Source organism: Rhinichthys klamathensis, unplaced genomic scaffold, assembly GCF_029890125.1.
Source record: "Rhinichthys klamathensis goyatoka isolate OS25496 unplaced genomic scaffold, OSU_Roscu_1.1 h1tg000350l_1, whole genome shotgun sequence".
Lineage (NCBI taxonomy): Eukaryota > Metazoa > Chordata > Actinopteri > Cypriniformes > Leuciscidae > Rhinichthys > Rhinichthys klamathensis.
The window spans coordinates 1,395,405-1,417,839 of NW_026606862.1; the positions used below are offsets into that span (position 1 = coordinate 1,395,405).

General features: G+C 48.5%; 1 protein-coding gene across 1 annotated transcript in view; it reads left to right on the forward strand.

Annotated features, from left to right (window-relative positions):
* The first annotated feature begins 1,461 nt into the window (after nucleotides 1-1,461).
* Nucleotides 1,462-22,435, forward strand: part of LOC130068948 (interferon alpha/beta receptor 1a-like) — a 28,257-nt gene continuing 7,283 nt past the window's right edge. Inside the window, exons 1-6 of the mRNA XM_056232606.1 lie at nucleotides 1,462-1,585; nucleotides 10,270-10,405; nucleotides 11,177-11,367; nucleotides 11,449-11,609; nucleotides 15,976-16,123; nucleotides 16,636-16,793. Coding sequence (XP_056088581.1) covers nucleotides 1,531-1,585; nucleotides 10,270-10,405; nucleotides 11,177-11,367; nucleotides 11,449-11,609; nucleotides 15,976-16,123; nucleotides 16,636-16,793 — 849 coding nt within the window. The 5' untranslated portion in view covers nucleotides 1,462-1,530. The remainder of the gene's footprint in view (nucleotides 1,586-10,269; nucleotides 10,406-11,176; nucleotides 11,368-11,448; nucleotides 11,610-15,975; nucleotides 16,124-16,635; nucleotides 16,794-22,435) is intronic.

The following is a 22,435-nucleotide window of genomic DNA, read 5'->3' on the forward strand; positions in this document are numbered from 1 at the left end:
AAGACTATAGCCTATGGCTTAAGGGTCAAGGGAAAACAAATGTACTGCGAAAATCGTCTTTAATATTTAAAAACAGACATTTTCAAATTCCTGCTTGTATACTATGTACACAATGTGTAGTCAGATAAAAATAAGCATATAATATGAACGCAACTGCGAAATTTCACCTTTTTTTAACAGGAAGGAAAATTGTATTAACTTGAAACGCCGTGCGTTGCGTTCATGTAGTCTCTTGTCTGTAGGCTATATAGTTTTCCTCCCATAGAGCATATTATAAAGAAAAAGCTTAACGTCAATGCAGTAAGACGGTGATATTTAAACTCAGTAGCCAATACACCTTACTGAACATGCAACGCGCGATTGCACGTTAAGCGTTTTATAATGGTTTTCTATGGGTGTTGTTCATAATCTGACGTAATGTTTGCCTCTATAAAGTATGCTTTATTAATAGGGTAGGCCTATATTATTGTGTACTAAATTTGGTGCTTCAATATCACTCTCATTAAGCGTCTTAAATGCGGAAGAACGCTTGATTATGCTGCCGTTGTCTGTTTTAGCAGAATACTGCCATCTAGTGGTAGCAGCTTTTCTCAGACAGCTGTGTGTGGATCGTGCAAGGCGAAACCCGCGAAATGAAAGTCTCAAAATCCAAATGAATCAAATAGGATCGACTCAATGAATCGAGTCAATGAATGCACGCGTGTCACCTGATCCACACATGCACGTCTTCTGTGTTGCATGTGCAAATTATGATACACTAATACAAAGGAAAACATTTGTATTCACAAAAATGTCTCTATTTGTACAAATTGCTTCACATTCATTCAATTTTGAATTTTGCACACACAAGTTGAAAGGCATGGATAAAACATTTCTGCAACATGTATCAAGTTCATTGATAAGTGTGCTTGCACGTGTTAATCATTTTGATACTAAAATTATCCCATAGTTCCCGCTGGTGTAAACGAGGATACCGATGCTTCTGTTGAGCCCAGACGGGGGACGATCTCCTCTTTATTGCGGCTCCATTACCAGGAAAAAGGAAGAGCAAATAAAATCCAAAAGGGCAATCCAAAACAAAAAGCAGTCCAGTCCAGATCCAAAAATCCAAAACAATCCAAATAATCTTATCTAATTAATATAACAAGACCATAATATAATTATTAATGACAATATACTATACGTTTTCTAACCTGATATAATGTAATAATATACAGCCCTTACACATGACACAACAATGCCAATGAGATTCCTCTAACTCCCAGACTCTCTGACACCACTACACCTGCTCCTGCGACTCCTGCAACAGCCGGAAGGTGGCGCGAGTTTCGCCGTTTGTCATTAGTCACGTGATTTTCCAACACAAGCCTCGAATCGCGCTTCGTCTGGCACGCCCATTTCTCCCGACACAAGCTCCGACGTCGGTTCACACGTCACAGCACAAGAGCTGGCCTCGAGGCTGAGCGGAACTGAAACAAACTCGAGCTCAGACTCGCAGAAAGAGACTCGCGATGCGGATTCAGATGCGCAATGAAGCTCCGCGGCTCTGAAGTGTGTGTGTCACTGCTGGTGTGTGTGTCACTGGGTGAGTCCCGCATTACTGTGTGTTAGTGACGATAAAGTGTGTGTTCCTCTAGTGCTGCTGTAACACTGGCTTTATCTGGCTTTAAACGTGCAGGGCTGTGTGTGTGTGTGTGTGTGTGTGTGTGTGTGTCAGTTCGCTTGTAGTTCAAGTTCATTTTATTTATAGCACCTTTACAACAGCTAGACTGACCAAAGTGCTTTACAGAACAACCATAAAACCTGCATAACAACACATGAAACACAAATAAAAGCAGCAAAGCTAAGAGTACTCTATTTTAAATCATTTAGTAGTGTCAGTAGTGCGTGAGCTCTCAGCGGTCACAGCTCATTAAGGGTTAGTTCACCCAAAAGTAGTTCTGCCGTTTAACACTGCCCCTCATGTCGACGCTGGTCACGTGGTGTAAACAGTGCAGCGCTTCCGGGTTGTGCGTCAGAACGCGGCTCAGTATTGGCTGGCTTATGCGTCACGTGACCAGTGTCAGAGACTGACGGAAGATAAGAAATGGTTGGGCACTTTTTTTTTTTTTCTCGCACAAAAAGTGTTCTCGTCGCTTCATTACATTAGTGTTGAATCACTGTAGTTACATGGACTATTTGAACGATGTATTTACTCATTTTCTGGGTCTTGAAAGTGGTCGTCGTAGTCTCTGGAGGAACAGAAAGCTCTCGGGTGTCGTCGAACATATCTTGTGTTCCGAAGAATGACGAAGGTCTTACGGGTTTGGACCCACATGAGAGTGAGTCATTGGACAGAAACTTCTTCATAACACACACACGATTTCATTATCCTGGGGGAAAGTGTAGGTCTCGTGTCTTGGTTTCATGTTGAAAGGGTGTGTGTGTGTGAATGTTTAGATCTGGTGACTTTTCTTCATACAGTCTTTGTTTAGCGTGTAAAACAGCACGAGCCCCTCGCCTCGGATCCCACTGTACCGGGCCGGGTATAGACATCAGGAGGCTGAAGCTCACCCCATCACTGACCAGCTCATGGTTAAAACTAATAATGCCACTAGATGGGCTACATTTGTTTTCTACACTTTAAAAAATAATTTGTTTTGTTTAAAAAACGTTTTTTACCTCATTGCGACTTTTTTTTTTTATCTGTCAGGATTTTTTTTTTTTTTTTGCAGTAATTTATTTATTGTAACACTAGTGGAAGTGATAGAAATAAACTACTAAATAAAAAGTCTAGCTAATTTCTTCAACTGTAATCGTGTGCTTATTCATATGCTTAAAATTGCATACTTAGAAAAGATTGAAAAACGATTTAAAAAAAGTCTATTATGCAGTAAATGTAGGCTAATCATCTGCGTTTTAGAAGATATAGGCCTACAGACAGTTTAGGCAATAATAGTTGAGGAACTGTTTTGAAACATAATAATCAATGCTCTGGTATAGTGCGCTTCCTCTTTGACTGACACATTTCTTTACTTTGTCTTTAGTGTTTTGCGAGTCAGCTCATGGGCTGGAAATCGATTCCTTGATTCAGTTAGGAATCAAGATTCATGTTTAATTTATTTATAAAGCACATTATAAACAACCTTGGTTGACCAAAGTCCTGTACAAGAAATATCTAGGTCCATCACCAAAATCAAAATAAACATTCACAAGACATTAAAAGCACAAGAGTACAAATAGGTTTGTGAAAGACGTGTAAACGTCTTGATAGATGACGGCAGCTTGTTCCATAACCTGGGGCCAGCTACTGCTAAGGCTCAGTCCGGGTCTGGGTCTGGGTCCGGGTCTGGGTCTGGGTCCGGGTCCGGGTCCGGGTCTGGGTCTGGGTCTTGGTCCGGGTCAGGCTCTGGGTCCGGGTCCGGTCCGGGTCAGGGTCTGGGTCCGGGTCAAGGTCCGGGTCAGGGTCTGGGTCCGGTCTGGGTCGGGCTCTGGGTCCGGGTCAAGGTCCGGGTCAGGGTCTGGGTCCGGGGGTCTCATTTATAAAGCGTGCGTACGCACAAAACGGGGCTGGAAACGTACGTACGCCAGTTTCCACGCAAAGGTTGTGATCTATAAAAAACAAACTTGACGGGAGAATGTGCGCACCTTCAAGCAAACTTTGAGCCGTGCGTACGCACGTTTTGGAGACGCAGTTTGGCGACACCGATGGTGAGCTGGAGCTAAATGTCTTTTTGGTCACTTTTAGACCGAAAATCTAAAGAAAATTATACATGCAGTATACAGAAAGATAATACAAATATAATTTCACTCACCAAGCCTATCACATGAAGCAAACATCCATCCCTTTGTTCTTTAGTGAAACTGACGCAGCCTATCTAAAACCGTAAATCTTCATTATTATCATACAGTGTTCTGTGAAATATGTTCACAATGACAGTTTAAATAATTAAGTGTAAGTATGTAAATAACTGTAAGTATGTTTTACTTTGATATAAACATTTAGATTAAATATGCCATTCTGATTAATGGAGTTAGACACTTAAAGTGGGCCTACATGAAATCATTACTGAGAAGTTACAACATTTTTTTATATTCAATAAATATAAATATTCGTCGTGTATGCAATGCTTTCAAACACTTCTCCTCTGGCATGCTGTGTTTAAATGTTTTAACTACAGAGATAATTGCTTATCATGATAATAGCAGATTGTCTGAGAAAATAGTTTCGTGCAAATAATGCACTACAAGGTCTATCTGTTTCCAAATATAAATCAATTAAAAATACTTTTTGGCCAGTGGAAAAGATTGAGAAAAACTTTCTCTGAAATGTATTTTACACTATTTGATTTATTTATTCAAAAACAAGGCAAGGATATAGGCTACTAAATTATTTTTTATTAATGTAGCCTAACTAATGTCACGGCACATCCGTATTTCATATTTTCCAAATGTCTTGTACCGTTAAACATGTTATCACGTGGATGAATAATCATATGCAAATGATATGCAGATGAGGATAGTAAAACTCTGCGTTATAATCTCCATATATGGTTATTTCGGGGTGGAGACGCATGTGCGCACAATCTTCCGCTGACTGGGATTTATAAAGTCAATTCTGCGCAGGTTCTGGCAGGTTTTATAAGTCAGAATATTTGTTTGCGTACGCCATTTTTGGCTTTTGGACGCACGTACACTTTTAGTAAGGATCCTACACACAGTTTTATAAATGAGACCCCGGGTCCGGGTCTGGGTCAGGCTCTGGGTCAGGCTCTGGGTCCGGCTCTGGGTCCGGGTTAGGGTCAGGGTCTGGGTCCGGTCTGGGTCTGGGTCCGGTCTGGGTCTGGGTCAGGCTCTGGGTCAGGCTCTGGGTCAGGCTCTGGGTCCGGCTCTGGGTCCGGGTTAGGGTCAGGGTCTGGGTCCGGTCTGGGTCTGGGTCCGGTCTGGGTCTGGGTCAGGCTCTGGGTCCGGTCTGAGTCCGGGTCAGGCTCTGGGTCAGGGTCCGGGTCTGGGTCAGGCTCTGGGTCAGGCTCTGGGTCAGGCTCTGGGTCCGGCTCTGGGTCCGGGTTAGGGTCAGGGTCTGGGTCCGGTCTGGGTCCGGTCTGGGTCTGGGTCAGGCTCTGGGTCCGGTCTGAGTCCGGGTCTGGGTCAGGGTCCGGTCTGGGTCCGGGTCTGGGTCAGGGTCCGGTCTGGGTCCGGGTCTGGGTCCGGGTCTGGGTCAGGCTCTGGGTCCGGGTCTGGGTCCGGTCTGGGTCAGGCTCTGGGTCTGGGTCAGGCTCTGGGTCTGGGTCTGGGTCCGGGTCCGGGTCAGGGTCTGGGTCTGGGTCCGGGTCTGGGTCTGGGTCTGGGTCTGGGTCCGGGTCCGGGTCAGGCTCTGGGTCCGGGTCAGGGTCAGGGTCTGGGTCCGGGTCTGGGTCTGGGTCTGGGTCCGGGTCCGGGTCCGGGTCCGGGTCAAGCTCTGGGTCAGGGTCCGGGTCTGGGTCTGGGTCTGGGTCAGGCTCTGGGTCAGGCTCTGGGTCAGGGTCTGGGTCCGGGTCAGGGTCTGGGTCCGGGTCAGGCTCTGGGTCCGGGTCAGGGTCTGGGTCCGGGTCTGGGTCTGGGTCCGGGTCAGGCTCTGGGTCAGGGTCAGGGTCTGGGTCCGGGTCAAACTCCAGGTTCTCCATCTGGTCTGGATACGGCCCGGATCCGGCTGACTACATCATGCGTTGTGGTCGTGTCTAGGCGCAGGTCCTCCATCTGGTCTGGATACGGCCCGGATCCGGCTGACTACATCATGTGTTGTGGTTGTGTCTAGGCGCAGGTCCTCCATCTGATCTGGATACGGCCCGGATCCGGATGACTACATCATGCGTTGTGGTCGTGTCTAGGCCTAGGTCCTCCATCTGGTCTGGATCCGGCCCGGATCCGGCTGAGTACATCATGTGTTGTGGTCGTGTCTAGGCCTAGGTCCTCCATCTGGTCTGGATACGGCCCGGATCCGGCTGACTACATCATGCGTTGTGGTCGTGTCTAGGCCTAGGTCCTCCATCTGGTCTGGATCCGGCCCGGATCCGGCTGAGTACATCATGTGTTGTGGTCGTGTCTAGGCGCAGGTCCACCATCTGATCTGGATACGGCCCGGATCCGGCTGACTACATCATGCGTTGTGGTCGTGTCTAGGCGCAGGTCCTCCATCTGGTCTGGATACGGCCCGGATCCGGCTGAGTACATCATGTGTTGTGGTCGTGTCTAGGCGCAGGTCCACCATCTGATCTGGATACGGCCCGGATCCGGCTGACTACATCATGTGTTGTGGTCGTGTCTAGGCCTAGGTCCTCCATCTGATCTGGATACGGCCCGGATCCGGCTGACTACATCATGCGTTGTGGTCGTGTCTAGGCCTAGGTCCTCCATCTGGTCTGGATACGGCCCGGATCCGGCTGACTACATCATGTGTTGTGGTCGTGTCTAGGCCTAGGTCCTCCATCTGATCTGGATACGGCCCGGATCCGGCTGACTACATCATGTGTTGTGGTCGTGTCTAGGCCTAGGTCCTCCATCTGATCTGGATACGGCCCGGATCCGGCTGACTACATCATGCGTTGTGGTCGTGTCTAGGCCTAGGTCCTCCATCTGGTCTGGATACGGCCCGGATCCGGCTGACTACATCATGCGTTGTGGTCGTGTCTAGGCGCAGGTCCTCCATCTGATCTGGATACGGGCCGGATCCGGCTGACTACATCATGTGTTGTGGTCGTGTCTAGGTGCAGGTCCTCCATCTGATCTGGATACGGCCCGGATCCGGCTGACTACATCATGTGTTGTGGTCGTGTATAGGCCTAGGTCCTCCATCTGGTCTGGATACGGCCCGGATCCGGCTGACTACATCATTTGTTTTGGTCCTGTCTAGGCGCAGGTCCTCCATCTGATCTGGATACGGCCCGGATCCGGCTGACTACATCATGCGTTGTGGTCGTGTCTAGGCGCAGGTCCTCCATCTGATCTGGATACGGCCCGGATCCGGCTGACTACATCATTTGTTGTGGTCGTGTCTAGGCGCAGGTCCTCCATCTGATCTGGATACGGCCCGGATCCGGCTGACTACATCATTTGTTGTGGTCGTGTCTAGTCGCAGGTCCTCCATCTGATCTGGATACGGCCCGGATCAGGCTGATTACATCATTTGTTGTGGTCGTGTCTAGTCGCAGGTCCTCCATCTGATCTGGATACGGCCCGGATCAGGCTGATTACATCATGCGTTGTGATCGTGTCTAGGCGCAGGTCCTCCATCTGATCTGGATACGGCCCGGATCCGGCTGACTACATCATGTGTTGTGGTCGTGTCTAGGCGCAGGTCCACCATCTGGTCTGGATACGGCCCGGATCAGGCTGATTACATCATGCGTTGTGGTCGTGTCTAGGCGCAGGTCCTCCATCTGATCTGGATACGGCCCGGATCCGGCTGACTACATCATGTGTTGTGGTTGTGTCTAGGCACAGGTCCTCCATCTGGTCTGGATACGGCCCGGATCCGGCTGACTACATCATGTGTTGTGGTTGTGTCTAGGCACAGGTCCTCCATCTGGTCTGGATACGGCCCGGATCCGGCTGACTACATCATGTGTTGTGGTTGTGTCTAGGCACAGGTCCTCCATCTGATCTGGATACGGCCCGGATCCGGCTGACTACATCATGTGTTGTGGTCGTGTCTAGGCGCAGGTCCTCCATCTGATCTGGATACGGCCCGGATCCGGCTGACTACATCATGCGTTGTGGTCGTGTCTAGGCGCAGGTCCTCCATCTGATCTGGATACGGCCCGGATCCGGCTGACTACATCATGCGTTGTGGTCGTGTCTAGGCGCAGGTCCTCCATCTGGTCTGGATACGGCCCGGATCCGGCTGACTACATCATGTGTTGTGGTTGTGTCTAGGCACAGGTCCTCCATCTGATCTGGATACGGCCCGGATCCGGCTGACTACATCATGTGTTGTGGTCGTGTCTAGGCGCAGGTCCTCCATCTGATCTGGATACGGCCCGGATCCGGCTGACTACATCATGCGTTGTGGTCGTGTCTAGGCGCAGGTCCTCCATCTGATCTGGATACGGCCCGGATCCGGCTGACTACATCATGCGTTGTGGTCGTGTCTAGGCGCAGGTCCTCCATCTGATCTGGATACGGCCCGGATCCGGCTGACTACATCATGCGTTGTGGTCATGTCTAGGCGCAGGTCCTCCATCTGCTCTGGATTAGAGCCCGACCGATATGGATTTTTGGGGGCCGATACCGATATTAGGGAGTAAAAAAAGCCTGATAGCGATATATCGGCTGATATTATTTATGTGTATATTATAATACAGTAGTAATATCATTTATGTGTATTATAGTACAGTATACCAGTCAAAAGATTGGACACTTTCCTAATGGTTTGTACAAACTTTTGATGGGTACTTTACACAGTATAAACAGAATAAATATATTTAATAAACACGTTTTGCAATGATCACTCAAATGAAAAAGTGGTGATCAAACACTTGTGTGACACAGATATGTAATGGAGGCAGGGGGAATGATAGAATGAGAATTATACAGTTGAGCTGTAACCAAACTAGTTTGCATTGCATGTTATATTATATTATATTCTAAATACTGTTGCATAATCTTCACTAACGACTTTGTCTTTTAATTTAGTCATAACTTGTATCAATAAATATATATAAAGTGTCACTGACAAAACCTTATTATCTTCTATTTTTAGTCTTAATTCCTCTAATCTCTACCAGTGGAGGAAGAACTCAGATCTTTTTACTAAAGTAAAAATAATATCATAATGAAAACGTTTTTAATTACATATGTACAGTACTTTTATACTATTATAAATAATTAGTAAGCAAAATGTATTAAACGTGAAACTAGGCTACTCTTAATGCAAAATGGCCCTATATAAAGTGTTATAATTATATAAATTATTGGAATATTGTTTGATGTTGTAACGTAGCATTATAGGCAGAATGAGCTTTAACACTGTGTCTACACCGGACGCGGCCGTTATTGCTCGCGTCACAACAGCTGTTTACCCTAGACAAAGCAGAATCAGTTTACTGTCGGAGATTTGTCGCTCGCGCCACGCATTTTAATCAATGTTTCATCAACCAATTGCCTGGATTTAATAAAAAAGAAGTAAATGTAGCAGACAATATAATCAGGACTTCTCAGCTGCGTGCTTGCAAGAGTCACAAGCTCAAACAATACGTGACAGAGGCTGGTAGCAGAGAAATCAATTCTGTGAATTACACTGCGCAAATCAAAAGTAGGCTACTACCCACCGGATGAAGAAGGGTTGGCTCTCAGTCTCCACAGGCTACAAAAAATATTAATTTTATTTTATTTTATTTTTCGTGTTCGCATTTATGAGGAAAAAACAATGTTACGGACGCGACAGTTCAGCACTACGGACGTGAGCGCTCTGAAAGCGGCATTAAAATATGCTTTGAAACTTTCACATAGACATCAAACAGAAAGCACAAAACCTTTCGTTTCAACGTGAATTTCGTATCTTAATTTTAATCAATGTTTCATCAACCAATTGCCTGGATTTAATAAATAAGAAGTAAATATAGCAGACGATAGATAATCTCGACACGGAGGCGCCTGCGGGTGAACTGGAGCTCGTCTCATGAACCGAAACTCAGCGTATAGACCTGAGAAGTGAAATATATCTATATTGAAATGTCTACTTTTAAACAGAACAATTCAAAACGAAAGACAGACAGACTTATGTAATCGTATGAAATGTGCATTTCTCTCTGGCGCGCGTTCACTGAAGATCGCGAGTCAGCATCGTCAACTTCATCTTTGGCTGACACTGACTGAAAACACTTGTTTATTAATAAACAATTAAAATGTCTCCTTGCTATATTTGTTGTGTTCATAATCATTACTTTTGCCAGTTCTTTGTGACAGCTTTTAGGTGCTTTATTGGCAGCGCCACCCTTACATGAGTCACCGCACCCGCATTTTTTAAAATATTCATTTATCAACCATTAAAAATGCCGATACCGATAGCTAGGAAAATGCCTAATATCGGCCGATAATATCGGCCCGCCGATATATCGGTCGGGCTCTACTCTGGATACGGCTGACTAATGTAAACCTCGGAATATAAACAGAAAGACTAACATTAGTGTAGATGCCATTCTTATGATGTAACAAGTACATCAGGTGTTATAGGAAGCGTTATACTTTTACACTGTAAAAGTACTATGTGATCTTAACTAAACGTGTGTGTGTGTGTGTGTGTGTGTGTCCCAGCTCTTGCAGATTGGAGCCGTCCTCAGAATCTCTCTGTTCAGAGTCTCAACACACAGTATGTTCTGCGCTGGGACTGGGATGACGATCAGCAGAGCGCCATCAACGGGACGCTCACCTTCACGGCACAGTGTCTCTCGTAAGAACACTGTATCTCTACTTTCATCCATAACATCATGTTTATTCACGTTATTGAGCCAATCTTCTAATTACAGAATTCTAATAACAAAATGAAAAATAATTACACAGGCTGGACAGGTCATAAGAGATTCTTGTAAGAGATTTGAGGTTCATGTCCTGTAGCATAAAAATATTTTTATATATTGACGTTATTTTCCTCCGAATTTCTCATTATCGTAATCTGTCCAGATGTTTTGTTTTATTCTTGCTCTCGATGTGACTTATTTCTGTAACACAGAAATGAATATCTGCTTAAAGGTAGTACCACAAATACTACTTTGTGTAATATAGAATCATTTTTCTAGTAATTCATGTCATTTTTGCATTATAATAGTAAAAATTAAGAGAGAAATGTGCTGAATTGTGCTTGGGCTTTATTGAAGCTCATAACCAGTCCTCTTCAGACTGACAAATGTTTAGCCAAATCTATGCAAAGCTTATTCAAAAGTTAATGAGAACAGACGTCATCCAGCCAATGATAATGAATTCTAAAGCATTATACTTTATATTGTTAGTAAATATATAGAAGAATACAGACGGACACAGAAGCAAGTAAACCTTGGGATGGATGTCCAAGCCATGACATGTTAGTGTTTTAAAAAATAAACTCCAAACAGGAGCCATTCAGCTGTTTCCCTCAGGTAACATGAAGAAACCCTCTGTCCAGGGTCAGTGACTGCTGTACTTCACGTGATGAATCGAGTCACTCATGTGGTCTTTCCTCCAACAGGGCGGCTAATTCCCGTAAGGCGCCTCAAAAGCAGATCTGGAGGACCGTGTGTGCAGATGTTCTGGAGCGGCGCTGTGATTTCACTGATGCTGGACTGAGTTATTGGGGCATTTATCTCCTGCGTGTGCGGGCCAACACAGCACAGCAGTTCTCCAACTGGACCAGCATCACCTTCTGCCCAGATAAAGAGGGTGATTAAACTGGTCTGTTGTAATCTGGCCTCGGCTCTTGATTCTGCGGTGTAACCACAGCTCTGTCCTTCTCCTCTCTAGCTGATCTAGGTCCTCCGTCCAGTGTGAAGCTGACCTCTGTTAAAGGAAATCTGGAGATCGCCATCGCTGACCCTCTGAGGAGCACCAACGAGTCCATGAAGACGCTGGTCCAGGACATGCAGTACCTCATCCAGTACTGGAAGTGGCCCAAAGGCTATCAGGTATCTGTGCGCTAATGACAAGCAGTTGCACTGCATAGATCAGCGGTCCTTAAAGGGATACTCCACCGTTTTTTCATATTAAACTATGTTATTCTCTTACCTAAGACGAGTTGATACATACCTCTCTCGTCTCAGTGCGTGCACTGAATCGCTCTGTCGGGCGGAGAACTTTGAGAGCAGTTAGCTTAGCCCCATTCATTGTATATGGGCCAAACAGAGATGAAGTTAGAAGCGATCAAACACATCCACGTTTTCTCTATTTAAATATAGTTACACGAGTAGTTACACGACCAAGTATGGTGACACTAAATAAAATGTGGCGCTTTTTATAAGCGGGTAAAATGGATAACTATAATGTATGGCGGAATAGCACTTATTGGGAGCACTTCGACTCGGCGCTGTAATATCTTCACTCGTGAAAAGTCCTCTCCCCCTCTCCCTCTCCCTCTCCCTGATACTTCGTCAACTCTGCACAAAAAACTACTACTACTGCAGGCGTGCAGGTCACGTTGGTTCTATTGACGGAAATGACAGGGAGAGGGAGAGGACTTTTCACGAGTGAAGATATTACAGCGCCGAGTCGAAGTGCTCCCAGCCCTGATCAAACACACCTATCTGGGGTTTACTAGTGTTCCTGCAGAGATCAGCCCTGATCAAACACACCTATCTGGGGTTCTCTAGTGTCCTGCAGAGGTTAGCCCTGATCAAACACACCTATCTGGGGTTCTCTAGTGTCCTGCAGAGGTTAGCCCTGATCAAACACACCTATCTGGGGTTCACTAGTGTCCTGCAGAGATCAGCCCTGATCAAACACACCTATCTGGGGTTCTCTAGTGTCCTGCAGAGATCAGCCCTGATCAAACACACCTATCTGGGGTTCACTAGTGTCCTGCAGAGATCAGCCCTGATCAAACACACCTATCTGGGGTTCTCTAGTGTCCTGCAGAGATCAGCCCTGATCAAACACACCTGCCTGGGGTTCTCTAGTGTCCTGCAGAGATCAGCCCTGATCAAACACACCTATCTGGGGTTCTCTAGTGTCCTGCAGAGATCAGCCCTGATCAAACACACCTATCTGGGGTTCTCTAGTGTCCTGCAGAGATCAGCCCTGATCAAACACACCTATCTGGGGTTCACTAGTGTTCCTGCAGAGTTCAGCCCAGATCAAACACACCTATCTGGGGTTCTCTAGTGTCCTGCAGAGATCAGCCCTGATCAAACACACCTATCTGGGGTTCACTAGTGTTCCTGCAGAGATCAGCCCTGATCAAACACACCTATCTGGGGTTCTCTAGTGTCCTGCAGAGGTTAGCCCTGATCAAACACACCTATCTGGGGTTCTCTAGTGTCCTGCAGAGGTTAGCCCTGATCAAACACACCTATCTGGGGTTCACTGGTGTCCTGCAGAGATCAGCCCTGATCAAACACACCTATCTGGGGTTCTCTAGTGTCCTGCAGAGATCAGCCCTGATCAAACACACCTATCTGGGGTTCTCTAGTGTCCTGCAGAGATCAGCCCTGATCAAACACACCTATCTGGGGTTCACTAGTGTCCTGCAGAGATCAGCCCTGATCAAACACACCTATCTGGGGTTCACTAGTGTTCCTGCAGAGATCAGCCCTGATCAAACACACCTATCTGGGGTTCACTAGTGTCCTGCAGAGATCAGCCCTGATCAAACACACCTATCTGGGGTTCACTAGTGTCCTGCAGAGATCAGCCCTGATCAAACACACCTATCTGGGGTTCACTAGTGTCCTGCAGAGATCAGCCCTGATCAAACACACCTATCTGGGGTTCTCTAGTGTCCTGCAGAGATCAGCCCTGATCAAACACACCTATCTGGGGTTCACTAGTGTCCTGCAGAGATCAGCCCTGATCAAACACACCTATCTGGGGTTCACTAGTGTCCTGCAGAGATCAGCCCTGATCAAACACACCTATCTGGGGTTCTCTAGTGTCCTGCAGAGATCAGCCCTGATCAAACACACCTATCTGGGGTTCTCTAGTGTCCTGCAGAGATCAGCCCTGATCAAACACACCTGCCTGGGGTTCTCTAGTGTCTTGCAGAGATCAGCCCTGATCAAACACACCTATCTGGGGTTCTCTAGTGTCCTGCAGAGATCAGCCCTGATCAAACACACCTATCTGGGGTTCTCTAGTGTCCTGCAGAGATCAGCCCTGATCAAACACACCTATCTGGGGTTCACTAGTGTTCCTGCAGAGATCAGCCCTGATCAAACACACCTATCTGGGGTTCTCTAGTGTCCTGCAGAGGTTAGCCCTGATCAAACACACCTATCTGGGGTTCTCTAGTGTCCTGCAGAGGTTAGCCCTGATCAAACACACCTATCTGGGGTTCACTAGTGTCCTGCAGAGATCAGCCCTGATCAAACACACCTATCTGGGGTTCTCTAGTGTCCTGCAGAGATCAGCCCTGATCAAACACACCTATCTGGGGTTCACTAGTGTCCTGCAGAGATCAGCCCTGATCAAACACACCTATCTGGGGTTCACTAGTGTTCCTGCAGAGATCAGCCCTGATCAAACACACCTATCTGGGGTTCACTAGTGTCCTGCAGAGATCAGCCCTGATCAAACACACCTATCTGGGGTTCACTAGTGTCCTGCAGAGATCAGCCCTGATCAAACACACCTATCTGGGGTTCACTAGTGTCCTGCAGAGATCAGCCCTGATCAAACACACCTATCTGGGGTTCACTAGTGTCCTGCAGAGATCAGCCCTGATCAAACACACCTATCTGGGGTTCACTAGTGTCCTGCAGAGATCAGCCCTGATCAAACACACCTATCTGGGGTTCTCTAGTGTCCTGCAGAGATCAGCCCTGATCAAACACACCTATCTGGGGTTCACTAGTGTCCTGCAGAGATCAGCCCTGATCAAACACACCTATGTGGGGTTCACTAGTGTCCTGCAGAGATCAGCCCTGATCAAACACACCTATCTGGGGTTCACTAGTGTCCTGCAGAGATCAGCCCTGATCAAACACACCTATCTGGGGTTCACTAGTGTTCCTGCAGAGATCAGCCCTGATCAAACACACCTATCTGGGGTTCTCTAGTGTCCTGCAGAGGTTAGCCCTGATCAAACACACCTATCTGGGGTTCACTAGTGTCCTGCAAAGATCAGCCCTGATCAAACACACCTATCTGGGGTTCACTAGTGTCCTGCAGAGGTTAGCCCTGATCAAACACACCTATCTGGGGTTCACTAGTGTCCTGCAGAGATCAGCCCTGATCAAACACACCTGCCTGGGGTTCACTAGTGTCCTGCAGAGATCAGCCCTGATCAAACACACCTATCTGGGGTTCTCTAGTGTCCTGCAGAGGTTAGCCCTGATCAAACACACCTATCTGGGGTTCACTAGTGTCCTGCAGAGATCAGCCCTGATCAAACACACCTATCTGGGGTTCACTAGTGTTCCTGCAGAGATCAGCCCTGATCAAACACACCTATCTGGGGTTCACTAGTGTCCTGCAGAGATCAGCCCTGATCAAACACACCTATCTGGGGTTCACTAGTGTCCTGCAGAGATCAGCCCTGATCAAACACACCTATCTGGGGTTCACTAGTGTCCTGCAGAGATCAGCCCTGATCAAACACACCTACCTGGGGTTCACTAGTGTCCTGCAGAGATCAGCCCTGATCAAACACACCTACCTGGGGTTCACTAGTGTCCTGCAGAGATCAGCCCTGATCAAACACACCTATCTGGGGTTCACTAGTGTCCTGCAGAGTTCAGCCCTGATCAAACACACCTATCTGGGGTTCACTAGTGTCCTGCAGAGATCAGCCCTGATCAAACACACCTATCTGGGGTTCACTAGTGTCCTGCAGAGTTCAGCCCTGATCAAACACACCTATCTGGGGTTCTCTAGTGTCCTGCAGAGATCAGCCCTGATCAAACACACCTATCTGGGGTTCTCTAGTGTCCTGAAGACCTTGGTTAGCTGGTTCAGGTGTGTTTGAGCAGGGCTGAACTCTGCAGGACGGAGAGTGTCTGAAAGTGACATTTAGTGTGGCCTAGTAGAATCCCTGATGTCAGCATTATTTCTGAGACTAAAGGTATACAGAAGTTCTTTAAATAGTATGATGACCACATCCTTCAGAAATATGTTGGTTTTTCATATCTAACCAGATTAGATCTTTATGATCTTATCGCTTAAAGTACTTTAGTATTTTTCCACAAACACTGAGGTCTGAATATGTGGATGTCACTGGATTTTGGACCATTTAATCCACCAATAATAATAATATTACAAATTATAATAATGGTATTGCTGAGTGAAGTATAGCGTTCCCGCTATAGCTAAACCATTCCATCTTTTTGTGTGCCTGTGCAGAAGGCTGAAGTCTTGAAGACCCAGAATAATGTGGTGATGCTGTCTGAGCTGAACCAATGGACGTGGTACTGTGTGAGAGTTCAGAGTCGCTATGACTTCTACAATAAGACAAGTGTCTTTAGTGACACACACTGCACACGCACTGAAGGTCAGCAGATCCATCACTCACTCTCACACACACTCACACACATGCTGAGTTCAGTTTGCTTTCCAGTGAAATCAACAAGAACAGTCATATATGGTTGTTAATAACTCTTCATGTCTGATAACAGATTTCATGTGTCATTTATGAAGCACGTGTCATGGTAACCTCATGCTTCAATAAAAGGTTAATGAACAACCCACACTCAAATGCAGCCATAGAAGTGAAAACTAAATATGGTGCTCCAGTGACACAACTTACCCATCACTGCACCTTCACCTAATGCAACTTTACCTAGTAAAGGCTGCCATTCTGAGAAACATGATTCATTTAATCAATCTAATTCTCTTAAGCTATATAATTTATACGATTATTCAGCAACATCTATGACATTTATAACCTACCATTTATGGGCCATGTTACAAAAGGCAGAATCTTTTTTTCAGGTGTCATGGCTAGTCCAGGCCAGATGAATGAGTGTGAGACGTGTAAAGATTGAATGCTGTGTGTGATTGCAGGACTGACTCCATACTGGCAGATCTGTCTGTACTTCCTGTTGTCGCTGGGGCTGTGCTTCCTGCTGGCGCTGTTGATGTGGTTTAGCTTTTACAAGGTGTTCAAGTCCTTAAAGAGCGTCTTCTACCCAAATGTTCATCTCCCGCCTCACATTCAGGAGGTAAAAACATTTATAACATTTATAAACATTGTTACATGCTATGATATCACAAGGTTTCAATTACCTTTGATTAAAGATGTGTCAGTTAGTTATGCATAGATGAACTGTCTGTCAAAATACATTTATCAGATTTCTCCAGGAATGACAAAAGTCAGTGTTTGCAGAGAAGCATTTCTGTTGAATAATTAAATTAAGCACATTTTTCCTACAATTACCTGTTCTAATTTAGGGCTATGCTAGAGAAAAATCTGAGATTGATTCCTGCGATTGCCTAAAATAAACTCAATATAACCGAAACAATAAACTGGAAATAATGTGTTATTTTACACAATAAAAAAAAAATCTAACATTGCTTTTCCTGCATTAACACCCCTCACGCACTTGATTTGATTATTGGGCATTTAAGAGGCCCTTGATACCAATAGGTAATCAGACTTCATAGAATATGTGGAGATGAGTAGATTTGATGAATCAAATGCAGTTGTGAGCTCTGGTCCTAATTAACAGTGTCTTGCACCGATTATAAAACACAGTTGATGACAGACAGTGGTGAATTATTCCATTTTCAATTGACATTTATTTGTATAGCGCTTTTCACAATACATATGCATGTTTTTACATTGGCCCTGTTGGCCGTTCGCCCTGTTCGCCCTGTTGGCCCTGTTGGCCGTTCGCCCTGTTGGCCGTGTTGGCCGTTCGCCCTGTTGGCCCTGTTGGCCGTGTTGGCTGTTGGCCGTTCGCCCTGTTGGCCGTTCGCCCTGTTGGCCGTTCGCCCTGTTGGTCCTGTTGGCCGTTCGCCCTGTTGGCCCTGTTGGCCGTTCGCCCTGTTGGCCGTTCGCCCTGTTGGCCGTTCGCCCTGTTGGCCGTTCGCCCTGTTGGCCGTTCGCCCTGTTGGCCGTGTTGGCTGTGTTGGCCGTTGGCCGTTCGCCCTGTTGGCCGTTCGCTGTGTTGGCCGTTCGCCCTGTTGGCCGTGTCTGTTGGCCGTGTTGGCCGTTCGCTCTGTTGGCCGTGTTGGCCGTTCGCTCTGTTGGCCGTTCGCCCTGTTGGCCGTGTCTGTTGGCCCTGTTGGCCGTTCGCCCTGTTGGCGGTGTTGGCCGTTCGCCCTGTTGGCCGTGTTGGCCGTGTCTGTTGGCCGTGTTGGCCGTTCGCCCTGTTAGCCGTGTTGGCCGTTCGCCCTGTTGGCCGTGTTGGCCGTGTCTGTTGGCCGTGTTGGCCGTTCGCCCTGTTGGCCGTTCGCCGCGTTGGCCGTTGGCCGTTCGCTGTGTTGGCCGTTGGCTGTGTTGGCCGTTGGCCGTGTTGGCCGTTCGCCGTGTTGGCCGTTGGCCGTGTTGGCCGTTGGCCGCCGTTGGCCGCCGTTGGCCGTGTTGGCCGTTGGCCGTGTTGGCCGTTCGCCGTGTTGGCCGTTCGCCGTGTTGGCCGTTCGCCGTGTTGGCCGTTGGCCGTGTTGGCCGTGTTGGCCGTTGGCCGTGTTGGCCGTTGGCCGTGTTGGCCGTTGGCCGTGTTGGCCGTTGGCCGTGTTGGCCGTTGGCCGTGTTGGCCGTGTTCGCCGTTGGCCGTGTTCGCCGTTGGCCGTGTTGGCCGTTCGCCGTGTTGGCCGTTCGCCGTGTTGGCCGTTGGCCGTGTTCGCCGTGTTGGCCGTTCGCCGTGTTGGCAGTTCGCCGTGTTGGCCGTTCGCCGTGTTGGCCGTTGGCCGTGTTCGCCGTGTTGGCCGTTGGCCGTGTTGGCCGTTCGCCCTGTTGGCCGTTCGCCCTGTTGGCCGTGTTGGCCGTTGGTCGTGTTGGCCGTTGGCCGTGTTCGCCGTGTTGGCCGTGTTCGCCGTGTTGGCCGTTGGCCGTTGGCCGTGTTGGCCGTTCGCCCTGTTGGCCGTTCGCCCTGTTGGCCGTGTTGGCCGTTGGTCGTGTTGGCCGTTCGCTGTGTTGGCCGTTCGCTGTGTTGGCCGTTGGCCGTGTTGGCTGTTGGCCGTTCGCTGTGTTGGCCGTTGGCCGTGTTGGCCGTTGGCCGTTTTGATTATTGGGCATTTAAGAGGCCCTTGATACCAATAGGTAATCAGACTTCATAGAATATGTGGAGATGAGTAGATTTGATGAATCAAATGCAGTTGTGAGCTCTGGTCCTAATTAACAGTGTCTTGCACCGATTATAAAACACAGTTGATGACAGACAGTGGTGAATTATTCCATTTTCAATTGACATTTATTTGTATAGCGCTTTTCACAATACATATGCATGTTTTTACATTGGCCCTGTTGGCCGTTCGCCCTGTTCGCCCTGTTGGCCCTGTTGGCCGTTCGCCCTGTTGGCCGTGTTGGCCGTGTTGGCTGTTGGCCGTTCGCCCTGTTGGCCGTTCGCCCTGTTGGCCCTGTTGGCCGTTCGCCCTGTTGGCCGTTCGCCCTGTTGGCCGTGTTGGCTGTGTTGGCCGTTGGCCGTTCGCCCTGTTGGCCGTTCGCTGTGTTGGCCGTTCGCCCTGTTGGCCGTGTCTGTTGGCCGTGTTGGCCATTGGCCGTGTCTGTTGGCCGTGTTGGCCATTGGCCGTGTCTGTTGGCCGTGTTGGCCGTTCGCTCTGTTGGCCGTTCGCCCTGTTGGCCGTGTTGGCCGTTCGCTCTGTTGGCCGTTCGCCCTGTTGGCCGTGTTGGCCGTTGGCCGTGTCTGTTGGCCCTGTTGGCCGTTCGCCCTGTTGGCGGTGTTGGCCGTTCGCCCTGTTGGCCGTGTTGGCCGTGTCTGTTGGCCGTGTTGGCCGTTCGCCCTGTTAGCCGTGTTGGCCGTTCGCCCTGTTGGCCGTGTTGGCCGTGTCTGTTGGCCGTGTTGGCCGTTCGCCCTGTTAGCCGTGTTGGCCGTTCGCCCTGTTGGCCGTTCGCCGTGTTGGCCGTTGGCCGTTCGCTGTGTTGGCCGTTGGCCGTGTTGGCCGTTGGCCGTTGGCCGTGTTGGCCGTTGGCCGTGTTGGCCGTTGGCCGTGTTGGCCGTTGGCCGTGTTGGCCGTGTTGGCCGTTGGCCGTGTTGGCCGTTCGCCCTGTTGGCCGTGTTCGCCGTTGGCCGTGTTCGCCGTGTCTGTTGGCCGTGTTGGCCGTTCGCCCTGTTGGCCGTTTGCCGTGTTGGCCGTTGGCCGTTCGCTGTGTTGGCCGTTGGCCGTGTTGGCCGTTGGCCGTGTTGGCCGTTGGCCGTGTTGGCCGTGTTGGCCGTTGGCCGTGTTGGCCGTTCGCCGTGTTGGCCGTTGGCCGTGTTGGCCGTTGGCCGTGTTGGCCGTTGGCCGTGTTGGCCGTTGGCCGTGTTGGCCGTTCGCCGTGTTGGCCGTTGGCCGTGTTGGCCGTTCGCCCTGTTGGCCGTGTTCGCCGTTGGCCGTGTTCGCCGTTGGCCGTGTTCGCCGTTGGCCGTGTTGGCCGTTCGCCGTGTTGGCCGTTCGCCGTGTTGGCCGTTCGCCGTGTTGGCCGTTGGCCGTGTTGGCCGTTCGCCGTGTTGGCAGTTCGCCGTGTTGGCCGTTCGCCGTGTTGGCCGTTCGCCGTGTTCGCCGTGTTGGCCGTTGGCCGTGTTGGCCGTTCGCCCTGTTGGCCGTTCGCCCTGTTGGCCGTGTTGGCCGTTGGTCGTGTTGGCCGTTGGTCGTGTTGGCCGTTGGCTGTGTTGGCCGTTGGCCGTGTTGGCTGTTGGCCGTTCGCTGTGTTGGCCGTGTTGGCCGTTGGCCGTTGGCCGTGTTGGCCGTGTTGGCTGTTGGTCGTGTTGGCCGTTGGTCGTGTTGGCCGTTCGCTGTGTTGGCCGTTCGCTGTGTTGGCCGTTGGCCGTGTTGGCTGTTGGCCGTTCGCTGTGTTGGCCGTTGGCCGTGTTGGCCGTTGGCCGTGTTGGCCGTTGGCCGTGTTGGCCGTGTTGGCTGTTGGTCGTGTTGGCCGTTGGTCGTGTTGGCCGTTCGCTGTGTTGGCCGTTCGCTGTGTTGGCCGTTGGCCGTGTTGGCTGTTGGCCGTTGGCCGTGTTGGCCGTTGGCCGTGTTGGCCGTTGGCCGTTGGCCGTGTTGGCCGTTGGCCGTGTTGGCCGTGTTGGCTGTTGGTCGTGTTGGCCGTTGGTCGTGTTGGCCGTTCGCTGTGTTGGCCGTTCGCTGTGTTGGCCGTTGGCCGTGTTGGCTGTTGGCCGTTCGCTGTGTTGGCCGTTGGCCGTGTTGGCCGTTGGCCGTGTTGGCCGTTGGCCGTGTTGGCCGTTGGCCGTTGGCCGTGTTGGCCGTGTTGGCTGTTGGCCGTGTTGGCCGTTGGCCGTGTTGGCCGTTCGCCGTGTTGGCCGTTCGCCGTGTTGGCCGTTCGCCATGTTGGCCGTTCGCCATGTTGGCCAGCCTCGAAATTAAAATTTGTTTTCCACACTACAGCCTTCTAAATGAAAATAGGATGATAAAGCTTCTGAATTATTACCAATGAATTCAGACCGCTAAGAGTAACCATTATAAACTTGTGTCCGCTCTCACACCCCGCTAAAGGCCCGTTCACTATATAATTATAGGACTATATAACTGTATTAGCATCCACACTGGCAGATGATCACATTACAAGTGTGCTGCAGTTTTGTCTTTTGCTGCTTTAAATGCTGGAGCTCTTTGGAGAAGGATAGATTTTGACTGGCAATGATGTTATCGTTCATCGGCTGGAAAAACTGTTCTGGCACTGATTCTCTGTGCTGCTACTGTTACAGTTGTGCTGGGGACTCACTGTTCTCTCAGAATTAGACCGATTATGAAAGTTTGTAGTTAGCGTGTCATTTGGATTGTGATGGCATGTGGTTTGGTGGTCTGATCTGAATGCGAGAGCAAAGCTGTGTGCCATCTCTCACCGCTCGCCTGCAGATGTTTCCGCTCGAGCAGGTGCTGAACCACTTCCAGTTACCTCATGCCGTGCAGAAACCAGACATCTCAAGCATTCGATTGATCAAAAAACATTTAAAATGTTACAAAAGATTCTATTTCAAATAAAAGCTGTTCTTTTCAACTTTCTATTCAAAGAATCCTGAAGAAAAAAATGTATGACAGTTTCCACAAAAATATGAACTTTTCAACGTTGATAATAATCATAAATGTTTCTTGAGCATCAAATATCATATTTGAGTGATTTCTGAAGGATCATTAGACACTGAAGACTGGAGAAATGATCCTGAAAATTCAACTTTGATCACAGGAATAAATTACACTTTACTATATATTCACATAGAAAACATCTGATTTACATTATAATAATATTTCACTGTTTTTACTGTATTTTTGATCAAATAAATGCAGCCTTGGTGAGCAGAAGAGACTCTTTAAGAAAGGGTTAGTGTTGGTTAGGGTTAGAAAGTTTATTACTTCGGCTGTTGGTTTAATACATTCACAAAGACATAAATATCATCCCATATGATTCTCATTCAATACAATTAACTGTTACCGTATAAGGAATCAAAATACATATACTGAGAATAATATCTTTTGAACTCCTGTCCTGTTTTCAGTCTCACACACACACATACAGGGTATATGGTGATTTACTGTAGTATTCATAAGACGACAGAGGAGTGTAGAGACGAGAGGGGAGTTTCCACACGATCTCATCCTGTAACCTTGACATTCCTGTATCTGTTCAAGCGGACAGTCCTTCCATTCCTGCAGATGTGTTGGTCTTTTCCCGTAGGGGTTTGTTGAAAGG